The sequence below is a fragment of the Rhopalosiphum padi genome, chromosome 2 (genome assembly GCF_020882245.1).
Source record: "Rhopalosiphum padi isolate XX-2018 chromosome 2, ASM2088224v1, whole genome shotgun sequence".
In the NCBI taxonomy this organism is placed as follows: Eukaryota; Metazoa; Arthropoda; class Insecta; order Hemiptera; family Aphididae; genus Rhopalosiphum; species Rhopalosiphum padi.
The window spans coordinates 65024832-65046011 of record NC_083598.1 but is presented as its reverse complement, the minus strand read 5'-3'; the positions used below and the strand labels follow the sequence as shown (position 1 = coordinate 65046011).

The 21180-nt window shown below is 28.3% G+C and overlaps 1 protein-coding gene across 1 annotated transcript in view; it reads left to right on the top strand.

Annotated features, from left to right (window-relative positions):
- Nucleotides 1-776: 776 nt before the first annotated feature.
- The window catches only part of LOC132920302 (ephrin type-A receptor 2-like), a 54649-nt gene continuing 34245 nt past the window's right edge, over nucleotides 777-21180 (top strand). The window contains exon 1 of the mRNA XM_060982575.1: nucleotides 777-1228. Within this exon, the coding sequence (XP_060838558.1) occupies nucleotides 1132-1228 (97 nt within the window). The 5' untranslated portion in view covers nucleotides 777-1131. The remainder of the gene's footprint in view (nucleotides 1229-21180) is intronic.

The following is a 21180-nucleotide window of genomic DNA, read 5'->3' as shown; positions in this document are numbered from 1 at the left end:
GATTATGAAATTAAGGTTCCTCAAAAAAAAAGTTTTAGAATAAAAAGTATTTAATAAAAATTTATTAATTATCTTATTTATATCAATGATTACAAAAAGTCTTTACTAACGATTGTGTTCGTGTAATAATTTTTGGTTTTTAACATATAATTTTTAAATGGTGATCAAATAATAAAAAGTAACTACTTAAGTAAAAAACCCCTTCTATAGTTTTCGCTTTCTATTATTTGGTTTGGACATATCTTTTTTTTACTATTTTATTTTTCTATTTTAGATTTTAGAGCATTCTTTTTTCACTTGAAAGTTGAAAGCTGAAAGGATGATCAAACTTTACCGATCGTTGATGACTTCAAAGTTTAAAGTTGATCTTTAGTTAATTTCTAAAATTTAGTACCAATTTTTTGTAAATTGATTGTTTTATAAGATTTCATCAAACATGTGTAATGTAAATTATATATAACTATAGGTATATAAGTCCTACTCGTATGTAGGTATAACTTATATATCTACAAATTACAACCTATTTTTCCCATAAATAACGGGAAATATGTTATCCAAAAACAGCACACTAAAGCTTATTTGACAGAGTTCCACTATAAGTACACAGTACAGTGTACTTTTAGCGTTCAAAAATTTAAAACGAAATTCAAAAACTGTATGCGCAAGCAGAATAACGTTGTTCTTTAGTAGTGCGAACCGATTTTGTAGATGGCGCTGTAGCGAGCTCGTGTTGCACAGCGACCGCGTGCCGCCAAAACCAAACGCGACCAGTTAGTCTGTCTTGCACGCCGGCCGTGTGTCTTTCTATTTTACGTTTATTGTTTGTTTAATTTATTAATTTCCTTTTTTAATTGGTGTAGTCGTGCGTCATCGATCATATTGATAACTATTCATATGCACATATTATATAACATTTTTGTGATAAATTGTGAGTGACCACATGCTGTCGTCAGTATATCTAATAACACAATGGGTTAAATATTGGAATGTGTGCGTGTTACAAGAATAATTTAAATAATTATAATAGTAAATGCGCGAATGTGAAACGATGGTGATATTTGTGCGATTGTAGTGCGTTTTCTCGGATAACTTTTAGCCGGAGCTGCGTAAAAACCATAATGGATACGAGTAATGTCGACCGATAAGATGCAGTGCAAGTGCGGCCTTTGGTGCGCATTCCTCGTAATTTTGGCAGTGTCTGCCATTTCGGCCGCTCAACTAATCAAAGGTATGGTATTTAAGACAATATATTTAATCTAATACTAGTACCTATAGGTACTTACCACTATTTCTTTTAGATAATTTGTTTTGGAGCTAAGAGTGTAAGTCTGGAAAGCTGTACTTATCTCTTTGTTGGTTAGATAGATGTTTTTCAAAACACCTTTTAATAGTGTAATCATTAAACGGTATATATTTTGAATTAGCAATGTAGCATGTAGATTACTGCAGTGGTGTTATACATATATATATATATATATCACATGTGAGAAAGAGCGTCGTTATATTCTTGTCTGTGCATTAGGCATTGATAATATTAGGTAATAATTGTTACTAGTTCTGGATTCGAGTATTAGTATTGATTTCAAAATCAATGGTACACGGTGTACAGTAAAAACACTAAACATAGAAACAATATATCTACTATAATAGCCATTAGGTTTTTTTACTTCATAATTATAGTACATTATAGTATTATACAATATAATTATACTAATAAGTTATATTAATATAGTTTACTATATTATATATTTTTTAAGTACATTTAACCGCCAGGTATGAATATTTTAATATTAGACAAACTTTTTATACAACTATTACGCGGTAAGCCTCGAAGTCTGGGGTGTGGGAAAACACCTAGCGTCATGACTCCCGACGAGTATACCCGTGTTAAGTTGCATTGAAAATAGGTATTTCTTTATATAGGTGTAAAATCTTTATTATAATCAAACACAAGTACTTAAAATAAAACAAACATAAGATATATTTTTTTTCGTTCCGGCTTTAAGATCCCGCATCAAAAATATACATTTTTAGACATAGTTAATTTTTGCATAGAATTGTTCAATTTATATTGACATTATTCTCATAAACTTATTGACAAAAATCTACCATTTATTTTAGATATAAGTTTCGAAATATAAAATAATAAAATCAATGTATTCTGTTGTATAATTGTATGCATATTGACATACCTACTACACTAGTGTCAGTGCCGGCGCTAGGTATTGCGGGGCCCTGGACAAGGTATTAACCATTAGATACCCCAGAGTACCCCATTCTAATATTATACATATGTGATGTGTAGTAATATAGTATAGAATAATACATTTATAGACTTATAATTTGTTAATTTAAATTGTAACTATGTAAAATTTCAATGTGTCTCACGGTATTAAGATGATAATTAAAAATCGCGGGGCCCTTTAATAAGTGCGGGGCCCTGGACATTTATCCCATTTGTCCTCCTCCCCTAGCGCCGGCACTGACTAGTGTAGACTTAATATGAATATTTTATTTATGAAAGGTAATAATATAGAATATAGATTATAGATAGTCAAAATTTTTCAGAAAATACAACTTTTTATAAAAATATGATCTGTGGGTATTGGTTGCAGACAGATTGTTTACTTTTATAAGGAGAAAAATTCAGATGATGCAGTTCTTTTGTAATAATCATATAAAACTATATTAAGCTATTAAAATGTTAAGTATGTGTAGTACAGGTTTTTTAATTTTTCGAAATGTTAAGTTTATTGATTTCACCCATTTCATGAATAATTTATTCATTAATATATATTTTAAAAGGTGAAAATATAGTTAATATAATATTGGCTGTTTAAACTTTAAAGTTAGGTTAGGATAGTCTCAATATTTAAAATAATATTCCGTGATTAATAGTGATTTAACACTCTTACCCAATTCAGAGAGTATCTATTATATGAATACTTAAAATCAACATGGAAAATTTTTAATTACATATAGTTAATATATATATTTGTATTAATAAATGACAAGTACCTATTAGTATTTTAGTCCCATTTGACTTAGCTGTAATTGAATAATATATACTTAATTATTTAATAAATATATTAATCATTCTTAATTTTATTTGGATTATGACTATTACAGCGACATACTATATTATTATGTACTTTTAAATAGTGTAAAGATTAAAGATTAAATCATTTCGTTAGTAAAGATTTATAAAACGTATACAACAATTTTATATTAATTAAAATTCATTGATAAGGATTTTAAACTTGAAAATTAAAATACCTTTTAGTGGTATTAGTAAAAAATCGAGTAAAAATGTATTTTATAAATTATTTGCAAACATTAAAATGTATTTTTGTTACTAATAAAAATATAATGAATTATTATGTATTTATCTACATTTGATTGCTATATAATATAGGTAATATTGTCTTTGGACAATTTTCTATATGTAAATTGTACTGTCACTTTTTTGACTAAAAATTTGAGTGTTTTTTAACCACGATTTTTAGATAAGTTCGTCACGAAATAATAACTGTTCAAAAACTATGTATAGGTGACAGCTACATAATATAATAATAATAAATTATATGTTTACATTATTCTGTACATTCACTACGAGTATAACGGTTCATCAGATTCCATATAAAACGCACATAGAGACTAGAGAGGTTTCTATACAAGAATAGATTTGCTACAGTGTAATGTAATAAGGTTTTCGTACTAGAAACCAAACATTCAAGTTTGTCCGCTGCCGTACCGTAGAAGATGTCACGTCAAAACTAGAGTACAATATTTTTGCAAAGAAAATGACTTGTCAAGTCAGTGCGTGGTAACTGGTAACAACAGATACATATTAGATAGACGTAAAATATGTTAAGAACTAGAAAAAAACGTTTTCGATGAAAGTCAAATACAGTCTCGATTGATAATGGAAAACGACGAGAATTTATGGAAGGCATAAAATATATTACAATACAGTCAATATGCAATACGTACGCTCACACGAATTGTATTCCTTAGTACAATAATATAATGTTACCTTGACAAAACTGATTGTTTTGTCACTAGAACAATGCATTAATTCAGCCCGCAGTGTAGTCTGATTTTATTATCGAACTATTTAAAACTAGCAATGCGTATTTGTGCTTCGTCGAACTAAACTCGTTCAAAGATGGAAACATTCTTCTTTGTCGCTAAAACTATAATATACATTTAATACGAAGCAAAAGAAAATAATGTCCACTGGACAAGACGTTCCTCGCGCATACACTCATAGTATATTCGTTGTAGCTCTAATAAATCTCTTCTTTATCGCAACAACTATTCGACTTCATTATTGAATCGATTTGGTCTGTACCTGCCTACCTACCTGCCTACCTACATACGCCGTGGTAATAAACTACGTATCATTTTTCCATTGAATGTATAGAATATACACATATACTTCCAATAGGAAGTCACAATACCTATCGGTACATATCTCTTGCCATACATCTCGACCGCATTAAGTTCGTCGGCTATGTTCAAAGGAGCATTTCTCTTGCTAGTGATAGGCACGTTCTTGTATGTAATTACACCATGTGTGTATACAAAAGACTTATAAATATAAACACAGATCCGCCAGCTTGATCTGCGAAATGTGTTCAATATAAAACTGTTAAGTTTATAATATTATATCAATAATGGCTAATATGTTAAGCTATCAGCGGGAATCCACGTATGCGTGGCCTAAGAAGTTGTATTATGACAAGTGAAAATTTATTTTTTACCGCTGACTTAATTATACCTGTAATAGCTATTGTTAAAATATTCCATGCACATTATGAGATATCATAGTCGCTTATACGGGCCCTATTGTCTTTTTCATACTTATAATTTTTTAACTATTCCTCCCACATTTTGTCGTTTGCACCCTTGACCAACATGAATTGTATTTGGAGCTATCTTAAAAAATCAAGTGAGTTTCCATAATTTTAAGTTCGAGGTCTTTACAATTGTTTTCAAACTTTTTTTCAAGATTATAAAAAAAAATTATTTTTATGAAATTTATTTAACCTTTAGTTGTATTGATTTAAAGAAATTCCACCAAAGTTCATGAATTTATTTCTAAATTTCAATATTTTTAATGTTATATCATATTATATTTTATATTATATGAGTTATTCACATTTTTCTAAATAATAAGTGCTTTTTAAATTTAAACTTTAAAGTTTAAGATTTAAAAAAAGTTAGTATACATATTCTATTCCCATAGTATAAATAATTCAAAACCAAATATTATAATATTCTTAGTATCTTTGTAGAATATAAAACAGTATAAGGGCATGTTATATATATTACTTATAAATAATAGGTAAAAAATACATGTTTTGTGGAATGATTTCTTTTTTATCGTTATTAACGGGAATTGGAATAATATTTGTTCTTCACATTGAGGAAAACTACTCTTTACTGTACAATTATTTATCGGTTACCTTCAAATGTAATCATCACAGTGTAAGTCAGACTGTGATACGGCCATGATGTTCCTCATTGTATAATCATAGAAAATCCTTGTTTTAGCGACAATTATTGAAGCGATACATTTTAAGCATACAATTAGAAATCTACTTGTCACCAGAAGAAGATTTTTAGTATCGTTTTTTTATAGATATTATTTGTATCGTAGTTTTTACGATCCTGTTGACTGTTATAAACACATTGTTTATGTTGTAATACCAGCAATGTAATTAAAATATAGGACGACCTGATGGTTGTATATATACAGTACATTGAGGTTAATTGCATGATACTTGTATAGTATATGTATTTTATATTATTGTATGTAGTAGGTAGAACCGCTCTTCCATGACCCGTATCCGGAGGCTGAACTGATTCTATGCTTGATATTAAAACAAAATAATATTAGCTATTTAACATTTCGTTTATTAATTGAATTTATACATACCTATAATGTAGTGTGAACTTTTTTGCGTTACACACATTTTTACTCCATTAGCTTATTTCAATCACTTATAAGTTTATAGCTACATAGTTTTTGTACAGTATGCCTAGATAGTGATTGTTCGCTGACCACCTAATAAGTTGATACTTGGTAGGAAAAATCAAATTAAATTTAAGGTTTAAGGCTTTTTGAATTATATTTTATTATAGGTATATCGTAAATTTTTATTGTAAAATACGCCATTTAAATTTTTTGAAATTGTATATCTGGGAATTCGTATCTGTATTTTTCGATGACCATTATTGAACATTATAATATGTAATGCAATTAATAATGACCATCGATAGAAAGACGATGTTATCATTGTATTAATACTCAAACTTGACACTATATTGTATGCATCATTATATATAATATTATAGTTTGGAAAATTCGTGTGGGAAATACTGTGGGTCAAAAACCGATGTTATACCGTACACTTTACCAGCGTCCCTTGTATATTTGAGCGGAGTGATTGTGATGTATATTATATTAGTTTTATAATAATATGTTTTTTTATCTGACGCAGTGGAGAATGGAGAAAGGGTATGTTGATGACGTATCCTCTCATAGGTTTTTTTTAGACAACTAGTATATCAAAAATACTAGGTATGTTTCTTTTGGATTATTTATTTATTGTTTATGCACTAGTACATAATATATAATAATTTTATCACACGTACCCATACATGTTATACGTCAGCCTAAAATAATTGTAAACATTCACGTCTGTCAACTGTCATCAAGATTTGATTTGTATTAAATTAACCGTAATGGATAAAAGCGGGTCTAAACGTTTTAAGCACGATGGCACACATCTATTTTTTTTTAAAGAAGTAAAATTCCTTTGTGGTCTACAAGATTAGTGATAATAGACCTAGAAGTGTAGTATTGTATTTGAAAAAAACTATACAATACAGTAATCAAACTATTAATATTTAGTTACCAGATATTATAATTGATAATTGCCTATAAATAAAATGATAAAATTCATAATAATATAAAACACATAAAAGTTTAAGTTCCAACTGTTTTTAAATTATAACAAAATAATAAGCATCGTTATTTAGAGTTTAAATAAGTAATTTCGTCAAAATTTAAACTTTACATTTTTTAATCTCTGGTTTAAAACAAAAATTTGTATAAATTTTCAACTATAAAATAATTTACTAATTTTTGTAATTTTTATGAATTTTATTTATATTCTAACTTTAAACGTTTATAAAAAAATATTGCGACTATAGATTTTCGATAAAAATATTTTATATTTTATATTTTATATTTTATTTTATATTTTTTTTAATTAAAAAATTAACGACTTATGAGGAGTTTTTTTAAATTTTCAAGCTTTTTTACCAAGCAAATAATTCTTAAACAACATTTGAAAATGTTATAAAAAAACACTAAAAACGTCGAAAATTTCTAATAAAATAAATAGCTCAAAAATAGTCGAAATATTTCGAAAATTGTAATGTAAATAAAGAACAACAATATAAACATTTAATTAAAGAATCCGTACATAAACCGTTCGATGTGTGAAATTTTTCGTACGTTGGTATGGATTTATAAGTTTTAATAACAACTATAAAATTATATATTATTAATTATTATCATTATTTAATATTATTACATTATTATTATATATTATAAATATTTTAATTACAAAAAAAAAATAATTACTATACATTTTTATAGTATTATTATGTTTTATTGATTGCACAATATTTTTAGTGATAAATATTATTCGATATTTTTATGACTTTTATGTAACATCACATCCTGTTTAATTTAAAAACTATATAATACTTTTTTGTACTTTAGTCACCGTCAAAAGCCCTAGCTGCTTACTATATATTTGCTGTGTTACGCATGAACGATATTCCCATAATCAAATATCAATGAAAAACCAATCGTACAGTACTTACTTGCGAAACACAAGCGCAATGACTTGAGGCTAATGGTCTCCTCATTCAATTGTCGTAATAGAGCGGTGTATACGTATATAGTTTCCTTATAGTAATAATAACAATACTTAATGGAAGATACTTTTACGTAGCTCCGAGCCGTTGAATCTGCCTGGCTCATCCATGATTACTTTTCTTTGTGTAATATATTGTCCTTATTTGGTGTTGATAATTACATCACCTACGGGTCTATTGAGTATGTATGGCTGTATATAAATATATGTAGGTACAACTATAATATGTAATATACTAATATGTACAATATATATATATATATATGTATATGTATAATGTTTATAATGAACCTCGATAGTATTATCATGGTTAAGTTTTGACCATATTATAGGTAACATTATTATCGAAGATAATCAAATTATGCTTTGCACGTCAGGAATTTCGATGGAACAATAGACCTCGAGGTGAAAACCAGAGAAATTAAATTGATTTTTCGCCGAGGGTCCGTGCAATGATATTATTTTATATGGAAATTTTTAGTTTTTCAAGGTGACTGTTTATAAATGCATTCCAAAGATCTATACATTGTTTATATGTTAACTTATAAACCTCCAATGAACATGTCAAATACACAGTCTTAGTATACGTGACTAGGATTTTATAATCTACTACAATGGTTATAAATGGACAAAACGATGATTATGGATGCTGTAGGTATTATAATATAAAGATATTACTTAAGTGAAAGGTCGGACATCCGTATTAAAATATATGTATATAGTTGTTTGATCCGCGTTAACATAATAATATAACAAGGTTCTATTGTTAATTTTCATATTGAAATTGACTTCCTCATGAGTATATTATTTAAAATTTTAAGAATTTATGTTTTGAATTTATTTTATGGAGAATTATTTAAATCAATATTTTATAACTATTAAATTTTAGATAATTATATATTTTACAGTAAGCTATATAAAAACTGCGTGCACTGACGCATTGTGTGAACTAAACGATTACCATATTACATTATTATCAAATATTTTATGTAAAGCACATTTTGATAGCGTATTAATCATTTAGTTGTACGATATAGTTGACGTTTATTAGTTTGTGATCACGATTCACTAGCTACAGTTAGTTCAGATAACATGCATTACAGATAGTGGTTATCGTTAGTTTCAAGACATTATAAGTAAATCATTACATAATACAAAATGACAACATAGACTTAACTCGTAAAATAAAAACTTACTATATATATATAATACGTATATATTATTTACAGATATAATGTCATAATCAATGTATATTGTGTATATAATATATATATATAGAGAGAAAAAACATATTTTCTTTAGCTTACTCCTCGACCAACAAACCGCATTCGAAATGAAGTTATAAATATATGAAAATCGTATATGGACAATGTAATTGGAACATAAAAACTAACGTATTTTCTGTATATATTCATCTGTAGATATATAAGTATATAACTATATAAGTATTTTATATGTGACTGGAGCAGTTATATTATATATACTGTAAGTCTGTATCTATATACGATTCTGGTTTAAGAAGCGTCATTTGATTTCATAGAGAAGTTCTACGTAGTTATTTATGGGTTTCTTTTCTGTTGATTTATGCTGTTTTGCTACGTTAAAAAACATTACAAATGGCGAAAAACAACGAACGAAATGATAATGCTCTGACTAAGCGCAAACTATCTAGATTGTGTAGATTGTGATAAATGCATAACTGGTTGTATATATAATACTATGTCTGGTGCTCAACTAATATGATGAGGTAAGGATATTGAAAGAAAATATATTTTGTTTTGGAAGTTATAAAACTAACTTATTCAAATATTTAATTATTTAATGATAATTGCACCCATACTTTAAAAAAATATTAACAAATAAGTGAAATAAATATGAATTAAAACATCGGATACATATTTGTTAACGTAGATTTTATCATCGATATAGTGGTACTTAAATATAATATAAATGTATATAAAATAATTAAGTATATGTAGTTAAATATATTAATTGGTAATTCAACTAAAAAAAGTTAATTATTTACAGTCTTGCAGATATATAATATAATGTATGCATAATCTATATAATAAATGTAAAGATTATAGGATGCCGACTGTTTTAAAGTACGGTTTAGTACTGTCTTATAAATAAGCTTTATATTGTGAAATATTAGGTTTTTTTTTTATTCAAAACTTTTAAATGTACTATACTTTATCTGTTTGAAATTATAATATTGTTCTACTAGTTTCTGATAGCTATATAACTATCTATGTAATCTTTCAATATAAAACCTAAAATAATTTGTAATTTATAAATCATTTGTCTTAGATAGTTTCCCAAGTATAATTTGGAAATATAAAAAAAAAGGAATTTTAACAATACATCTAATAAAATTATTTGTATACATTTTCACGGAGTCTTTAAATCTAGCTAAAATTCATAATAATGTTAGATAATGCAAAAGTTATATGACTACTAGGTATAGTAAGTGACAGAGTTTAAAATTTATCTGGTGGTACCTAAATTTCAGTTAGTAACGCTGTGATTAAAGTATCTATTTATTAAGAACATGTACAAGAGTAGAAAAGGGTATTAAAAAAAATGTTTTTATATTAGTCGAATATTATCGGCAATTTATAATAAGTAAATTAATTTTTTCAGCCAAGTCAATTTGTGATTTAGAGACATTTCATAGCCACCTACATATTGCTATACATAAGGTTTTTATTTGTACGTTGTATGTATCAAATTTTCATAATAGAGTTATATATGTATAAAGATAATATATTAAAAATCAAGAATTATTTAATTATAAGTTTACTGACTTTTTTTGAAACTATTATTAATTATCTAAAGTAAATAAATATTCTTTTATCAGAAAAAAAAACATAAGTTAATTATAAAAGTCAAATGAAAAATTTTTAATATATGGTGTAAAGTTATGTGAGCGAAAGTCAATAGATTTTTCAAATTTAAAAACCAGTAAATAATTTAGTCCACTATCAACTATACTAATATGACGCACCGACGGTACCGTGTTAGTTTACCCACTCAATTTGATCAATTGAACCGGTAGACATGCGTTAATGTGTTCATGTCAAAATATCCCTTTCAGTACTAGACCAAAATTTAATTTTAGTGTTATTTCCTACTAAACCACACATTTGTGTATACAAATCGTTATCGTTTTAAATTCTTATATTATTTTCTATTTTTGTATTTACTGAAAACTAACATGCACAAATGTGTGGTTTAGTTTTGTAAATCGATATAATTGAAACTAAATAAAATAGAGATTTCAGACCTAAACAACACAATTGTGTAGATAACAAACTATATTTGGAAAAAAAAAAAAAGTAATAATATCAAAATAAACCGATAATATTCTATTTATAATGAATTGTAATGGGTTTCTTTGGAACTACATATTTGTCGACAAGCCCAGACGTTTAATTATTAATCAATATTTTATTTTTAAACATGTTTCTGGTTTAGAATTAAGCAAAGAATATAGTAGATACTATGGTAATCGTGTATTTATATTATATTGTAAATAATCACGAATATGTTTAACCCACACGTATGTGTACGTTGGTTTTATAGTATTTATTTTAGTTCGTTCACAACGCTGATCGTGTGTAGTACTTAACGTATTTCTGTTATAGTATTTTTTCGTGTATTAGTTACATTTTTATTTTAAATTATTAAGGTTTATTTTATTATAAATTATGAGACCGAAAACTATAACTGAGGGTGATATTTTATCATTTTTATCTGATGAGTCAGAAATTGATGGTTTTAGTGACGATTCCGATGCTGACAAAACGTGGCAACCTCCAGTTATTAACAAAAATATTGCAGATAATGAAGACGACGAAGAAGAAGAAGATGATGGGTTTGAACAGGTTAGTGATCATGATTTTATTGAAGATACCTCGAAAACACTACCTACTTTACCACTACGTAATCAACCACAAACTCCGATTATTGTAACAACTACTGGTTGGGCTCCAGTACCTTTTAATGGTATTCAATTACCAGATCAGCAATACGGCCCACATAATTTTAAAGTAATCGAATCAGCGTCTAGTTATATTAAAAAATATCTTCCAGACTCGCATTTTGATGAAGCAGCTTTATTTACGAATATGTATGCAATGTCGAAACTAGGAAAAGAACTTAAAACCTGTGCGAATGAAATAAAAGTTCTTTATGGAGCTCATGCCATGATCGGTATAATAAAGTATCCTCGTATTCACATGTACTGGCAAAGAGGTATCCAATTTGATTTAATTGCACAAGCCATAACTAGAGATAGGTTTTTTTTACTACGTTCTTGTTTACATTATGTGGATATCAACAATCGTCCGCCACAAGCAGATCGCTTTTGGAAAATTAAACCAATTATCGACAGCGTACGTAATGCATGTTTAAGTATACCGCGTAATGTAAGTTGTTTTTCGATTGATGAACAAATGATACCATTTTTAGGACGTATTCCATATAGGCAATATGTCAGAAATAAACCTAGACCAGTTGGTCTAAAAAACTTTGTGATCACAACTTCAAAGGGTTTAGTACTGGATTTTGAAATTTACCAAGGAGAAAATACACCATTAGACAGATCTCTTGGATTAGGCCCAGCGGTGGTTTTAAGATTAGCAAAAACTATTCCAGAACATTCTGTATTATTTTTTGACAGATATTTCACCACTGTTCCATTACTAGACCGTTTAAATGCAATTAATATAAAGGCAACAGGTACAATTATGAATAATCGTTTAAAAAATGTACATTTCAATGAAGATAAAAAATTTAAGCAAGGGAAATGGGAAGAACTTACGCGGTCTGATGACCAAATAGTTGCAATAAAATGGAAAGATAGTAAGTGTGTCACTGTTTTGTCAACAGCCACAGGTGCGGAGCCACACACAATGGTAACACGTTGGAGTAAGTCTGAAAAAAAATATTTAGAAGTTCCTTGTCCATCGGTGATCAAAACTTATAACCAAAATATGGGTGGCGTAGACGTGTGCGACCAACAACTCGAAGCTTACCGCACGTGGATAAAAACAAAAAAATGGACGCTAAAAGTTGCCCTACACTTTATCGACTTATCTATTGTTAATGCGTGGATGGAGTATAGACAAGATGCTTTAAATATGGGAATTCAAAAAAAAAATATAAAAGACTTGATGGAATTTAAAATGGAAATAGCACGTGATTGGTTAGCAGCTTCTATCAAAAACAAACGTCCCCTTGCGTTTGACTCTTCATCATCTGGTGAAGATAACCTTGAACCAACTGAACCACAACATAAAATTCAAAATTATAGAACTCCTTTTCCACCTGAGCAAAAAGCGAAGGACAAATATGAACACTGGCCGATTGTTGATGATTTGAAGACTGCGAGAAATTGCAGAAATAAAAAATGTAAAAGTCGTACTCGGGTAAGATGTAGTAAATGTAATATTTATTTGTGTTTAACTACAAAGAACACTTGCTTTAAAGATTTTCACGTATAAAAGAGTACTATATTATTTACTGTATTTATTTTTTTTTGTAATCATGTTATTTTTAAAGTTTGATAAAAAAGTGTATTAAAAAGTTCAATATTTTCTTTTATTAAAATTGTTATTTGTTGATGTGTTATATAAACAATGGATTTATTATTATTATTTTTATTATACTAATACAGTACTAACCTACACAAATGTGTGGGTTGTTTTTTAGCCAAACCGATGATCATTTTTTTTTTTAAATATTTTTCCTATGCATTTCAATACCTAATGAGTCCATTTTGAAACATATAGACCATTTGAAGAAAAAAAATAGTTCAGGATTTAAAGAGGGTAAAAATTTACCTACACAAAAGTGTAGATTAGTTGACAATGGATATAAAATTGAAATAATATTCAGTATGTAGTAACACAATTATTCACCTACACAAAAATGTAGGTCAGTGCTGAAAGGGATATAACTCGGCCATTCATCTAACGGAAGACTTGAGATCTAGGTCGAGCGGCTGTGTCATGCACATACAGCGTGTCTCGACAATCGACAGTACATGGTTTAGCATGTACGCACACATATACATACACACAAATACACATGAAATCCGTTAAGTAAATATGAACAACTTTGCTGGATAGGTACTGTTTACGTAAAAGGAATGCTCATGGTATAGTCAGTTATGATATTTTATGACGCACGTGTATCGGATGTGATATGTAACTGTACCGTGTAGGTACCTATAATACAGCTATACATCATATAACACTATTATCGTATAACATCACTAGAAAAAAAGATCCACAATGTGAATTCCACACACATAACTGTCCGACATCGCAAACTTTCGTGAAGTCTGTGCTGTATGGGTACGCATACGGGTATAGTGTACCTAGTATATGCGGGAGTCTTGTACACCGGATCAAGTTCAACGCCGTTTCAGTCATTTCGATGGGGAACTGGAAAATCGTGTTACGAGTATACCCTCGCAAATTAATAAGTCACTACATCTCAAAATGTCGTAAACCACGTATACAAAACCTGTTTCGGTAGATTTGTATTTATGGATGATGCTTTTTAGCTGGGATAACTCTGTACGGTTCACTATACGCACATAAATATGTCATGCTACTTAACTGTTGCAACACCGCGTGTCACATAGACATCGGTTATATGTATCGAGTGTACAATAAAATATGTGGAGACTATATTATTATGGACTGTGGGACTAGCGCGTGTATTTATAAGAGGGCACACCATCGCCGCTGCCGCCGTCGCATTGGCTCTGCATGATCGAGCGGATGTCGTGGGCTTAGTTATACAGGATGAAATATTGTATATTTACAAGTTGAGCGAACGAAAGAAAGAGTTCAATTGCGACGTGTGCATATACATGGATGTTATATATAGAATTATCTGATTGCATTGTGTATATATACATATACATATATATATTATTTAAACAATAAAATGGATGCTGTGGTTATAAAGGTAACATTTTATATACTGCCAATGATTTGGACTTAGTTATTTATTTGTTATTTTAATATAAAGATGGCGAATGGCTTTGATAAAATATTGATTTTGCTGCTGGTAACTTTTCAAACGGCTATTCAATGAGAAAAATTATATATATATATATAATATATATTCTATCTTGTTTTTAATTGGTAAATATAACATAAAAAAGTTTTCAGTAATTAAAATTTAAGAGGCCTTAATATTTTTCTATTTTAATCTCGGCATATTCATTTTTTCGAGATAAATTAATATATATATATAATATATATATATATATATATATAATATATATATATATATATATATATAATAGTTTTCAAGGATCTAATAAGTAATTATTTTACCATCTTTTAAATATATAGGTAAATATATTATTTAATCAAAATGTATATAATTATTATGATTTATGAATAAAATAATGCACAAATAATTAGTAGTTGAATAAATGTTATTACGAGCATATATACATTATAATTTTGTAAGTTTATAATTATCAGTTAAGAAGTAAAGTGATTATAAAATATAATTTTTAAATTTTGATATCTTTTTTTTTCTATTTTATATGATTTTTTAAAAATTTTGAAAATTTTGAAAATTTCAAATGCAAATATCTCCGGTTTGAAAAAAAAATTCAAAAATCTGGAACGAGATCATCTAGAGGAACTTCTCAAGTTTATTTTGGTGTATAAATCATGTTTCTACGACTATTGAGAGCTGAGGAAAATGGGAAATACGAAAGCATGTTTTTACGGTCGATTTTTCGCTACCAGAACGGCCTCTTAAGTTCGGAAATCGTAATCTTAACTTTTTAAGTTTAATAATATAGCCAATAGAAATTAAAAATCAGGACTTTATTGCACTGGATATTAATTATTAGTATAATATAATTATTGTTTGAAGTTTGAGTTGCTTAGTCTGATATCTCGAGTATCTAAAACATTTATTTTGAGCTTTAAATTCACAAATCTACGCCATTTACGTTTTAGTTTTTGTGAGGAAGTTATAGTGTATATTTAAATTGTGTAGAAATGTTTTTATAAGTTATTTAGACTAGTTCAGTAGCTGTTTTACTTTTAAGTCATTATGTAATGCAGATTTTGATATGTACTAAAGAGCGTGTGTTAGTAACCGCTGTGAAATAAATTGGAATGACTTAATTGGCCTGATATTGGAGAATTTGATTACAGGACCACAGATTGGAATACAATAGAACCAACAGCAGGTCTTATGATTGTTTTGTGTATTAAAGGTTTCTTATGTAGTGCATTTTGGAATTTAAAAGAGGAAATAAGAGATGTTAGCTAATTTTCTTTTTTTCTTTAATAATATACCTAAATATCTAATTTTAAATCGGACAGGGATAAATATAACCTGCTTTTGTATAAATAAAATACTTCTAAGGCAAGTTATATTTATTTATTTAGTTAGTTACATAAGTCCACAAGAGATAAGAAAGAGAGGGAGAAACATATTGGTAACAATTATAATAATACTAACTGGATGCGTTTTATTTTAGAAACATTTTAGCACTATATCTATATGCATGAAATAAAATATAAATATGCAATAGGTTTGTGACATTTCAATGCCCTCTCTCATCCAATAGCTTCTTAAAGCCGCTCACTTTTCTTCTCAGTTATCGTGACGCTTCGCAGGTATATGATAAGTTTTCGTAACCATTCCATTTGATATATACGTATACAGTGGCTGCTGCAGATTTAATAATATAATATGTATTGCCGAATACAATACGAATAGACAGAGAGCATTAGCAGCAATTAAGCGATAATTATTATATTTTCCATCGCTAGGTTAGTTACTCCCCCTTAAGATGACCTCAGAGGTTGCACGTTGGATAGAGTTGCCTCGTTACACAACTGCACGACGTTTGAACGGTTCTTTATTATTTATGTATACATAAGTAAGCACATGCATAAAAAAAATATTCACTTCAGAATTCTCGTGTGGATGTGATCGTGAATAGTATACACTTTTACACATGCCCCTAGGTTTTTAAATCGATCTACCGAGTCCCGTACGCGGTTTTCTGGATATTCATGTTGAAGGAGAAGTGAGTAGTAACTGCAGTTAACCAAACCCGACACGGATCGTAACGGTCGATGGCAAAAACAGGAAAAAACTTTATAGTGTTTAGAAAAGTAAAAAACAGAAAAAACAACAATAAATTCACGGATGAACCCGTGCGTGAAGCAAACTGCTAAAAAATCATATGAAAATTGTAGTGTGTGAGCTGAAGTGTGAAGGTTGAAATTACGATTATTATTACGAATCGACCGTTTATTATGCGAATAATAATATACCATTGATGGATGGATGCACCTGTAATATTTTAATTTTTTTTATAACTTCTATAGACACATTAAGTCTTTAGATTTTAACCACCATATAACTTCGAGTATATTAACATCTTCAAAAATAAAACGATTTTACTAACTAGCCAGCCAGTTTTACTATAAAATCAATAATATTGTTTTTAGATAAATACATTTTAATGTTCTGCGTTTTTTTTGTTTTTGTTAATGATTTAGTGTGAAAATTATTGCTAATTTAATTGAAAGTTTTTAGTTTTATAGATAATTTAAAAAGAATATAATCAATGAATATAAATACTTTATATTGGTGTTTGAGTTAATTATATTGCTAAACATTTACAAATTCATTGCATTTTATTACAAAATTATACATTATTTATTTTAATACGGTAATGTAGAACACAAACAATTAATATATTACGGTACATAAAACATCTTTTGAAATAACTGCTATCTATAACTTATAAGGCATGATGTTTTGATTAGATTCCAAATTTGTTATATTTGTTTATAATTATTTAAATTGTCCATAGAATCATCTTCGAAGAGAGGTTGTAGGTAATTAAATTTAAAATCGATAATAGTGTAATTTTTTTTAAATATCTTATTTATTTACACACCTACTTTTTGTAAATTTAAAATTGTTTGATGCTATTTATTAAATAAATAAGATTAAAAAATAAAAATAATATCAATATAAAAAATAAAATAGACCTACATAGGTACTGAGTAATTAATAAGAGTACATTTTTATTTAACTAAATATTTGTTTTTAATTTAGTGAATTTAATATTTCTAGTTTGTTTAGAATTAGGCATTTATAAATATATATAGGAAAATTTGTGTTTTGATTTATTATTTATTTATTTTTCTTGATGTTATTATACTATAACTAGCAGCCATTATAAGTATATTGTCATACTGATATCAATTTATAAATTGTTATGAAAATTATACATTACACTTTTTCATCATGAAAATGATGCATGTTCACTGTTCAGGTCTAATATTTAATTCAATAAAACTAAAATGAACTGATGCGGACATTTATGCATTAAACGAAGTATGAATCCGTAAAATGTGTAGGAGCTCGCAAAGTTTTATATAATTATTATAATCAATGCATACCGGATTCCCACGATATTAAATTAAAATTCGGAAAAATCTTTCACGTTCCCAGAGTAATCGTATGCGTTTCTTTCCGGTTACGTCGAATGTATCATTTAGTTTTCTTTAAAAATACTTACAGTATAATCGGGTCCATGTATGCTTTCGTAATGTTTTCTAAATACAAATTTATTAGGAGGTACTTGAATTTACGGAAATGTTTGGTTTTGGTATACTAAATATTTTACTCGTCGGAGTAGCGCAGCACTTGGGGCTGTTCAATAGGGTAAGTGGGTAACTATAACTTTACTACACATGTATATTATACTTTATAGAGGGAAACTCTCCAAGGTCATTAGTTGATTTGGTGCTCGTGCAAGACCATCCGGATAGTGCGTATGTTTGGCAATGTACTGTTGTACGCTTGTATTGTTGTTTTCTCTGCTTGGTTTTTTTTTTAGTTCGGTCAAATGAGCGGAAATTCAAATTTTATTCATAAATATCAACTTGGTTATTGAATATTTTGCTATGTACGTGCCTTCCTATTTCAAGGTCTGTATAGTTCGATTGTCAATTTCCTAGCGTTTACAACATACCGTCAAACGATTGTTTCGCACGAATCGATCCGATTCCCTCGATATGTCTGCACAATGCATGTATAAAATTATTTATTCTAATAATAATTATTTTTTTCACACATACATTTGATTTAGATGTAAATATATATAGTTTACGAACTTGTTTTTGAACTCAGTTTACCAAAAAATATCAACTCGAACTCATATTTGAAACTATATGTAAAAATAGTTATAAAATAGGTACTAAAAAGTGAGATAATTAATTTTTGTACATATAAAAAAAATCTTCATTGAGTAAATATAACATGAGATTAATATTTCTTGTTTATAATTCAATGAACCGTTCGACTCATTGGACATTCACACACCCATACACACGGAAACGTATTTTTACTACCTACTAACTACATTTGTAGAAAGTAGCTGCATAAAGATGTGCGAACTGCACTCTTACTTTTTCCGAAGTCAAAATAACACTCACATAATTACGAATACATACTATTATGATGACTATATATATATTATAGTTTAAATATATATGCATATAACATAATAATACATAATATTATATGATAATCCGCTTTACAACTGGTCTAAGCAGGACGTAACTTTGATTTCGTTTCGGACCTCACCTTGTCGCCGATTATCCTTGACGCCATAGTTTTTATTTTTATATTTTTGACGTCGGTCAATCGATTTTCATAATGACGACCCACCTACTTCCGTCATTTTGTTTATCATCCGTGTCAGTAAATCCGATCTGGTCCATCAATGCATGACATGCATAAACCATACATGCGAGTGTAGTGTATTTACATGAACGGTGCGCGACCGTACAATAAACGGGTGGTTGGAAAGAATAAACATTTTACAATACTACCTATTCTATATAATATATATATTAATACTATACCTACGTAGGCTGTAAGTATATGTCACATAAGAGATGTATGATTATTATTTTCACCGTCAAATCTCGTTTAAATATTATGTTGACGGAACGGAACATATTATACTCACAAACTGCCACTAAACGGTGGGGGTGGAAACTTTCGCCTGGTCTCTTTTCATAGTGTTATACGTTGTGATGATTAATGTGATTCATATTATATTCGCGTGTGTGCAGCGCGCGTGCGTGTGTTGCAAATGTAAATGTTTTGCAACCAGCGCAGGATCAGAAGTTAGCATGCACATAACCTTCGCTATCGTTTTCGTGACACACATTCAAATTAATAACGATAATAAACGGGCGCGTCTTACATTTACCAATCGCCCAGCAGACGGACAATGGCCTTCGTGTAAAAGTTTTATTGTCCCCTTTTTATTCTCTCTCTCTCTCTCTCCTAAGTAAAGCTACCATGTCGTAATATTGATATTATTAATAATAATAATAATGGGTATGACTGTTTGATGATATAATACGTAGAATTAGTATATTATGCCGATTTTACAGTGCATCTATATAATAGGCTGTTTTTATACAATTAATATACCGAACGAAATGTTTTAAATTTATCATTAATTGATCAATACACCTCACAACGAGTTAAACTGCATAGTAAATGTATTTTAAACATTAGGGCGTTATTCGTCAAATACTCTTTTAAAACACTAACACAACTCTTCAATCTAGAAACTGTAATAAGGTTAATTAACGAAAAATATTGGTTTTACTTTTACAAATTTATGAAAAATACATTCTTATTAATTAAAATAGAAAGCTCCATAAAAAAATATTAATTTATTATTTAATTAAATTATCTTGAATATATTAGGTAGGTAAATAATAAATTATGTATTAATGTTTGATTTATGTTTATTGATTGTTTCATATATATAATATATTATATTATTATTATGATACTCTAATATTTAGAATTTACGCAAGATTTTTGTTTTTCGATGAAGTATATTCATCGCATAACCTCTATATTATGTAAATATCTATTGGTATAATGTTAAAAATAAAAATTTTTAAAATTGTACTTATATATTATTTACCTCGACCTAACAACCGATTGCTATGAAATTTTACGTAGCATCTCCATTTTAGCATCAAGCATCTGTCAATATAAATTATTAGAAATCAATTCGCGACGCCACCATTAACCGCTGCCCATTTAATAGATTAATAAACTTTTCGTGTCACCCTGTCGTGTACGCATAATACCATTAATTTTAGAATGAAAA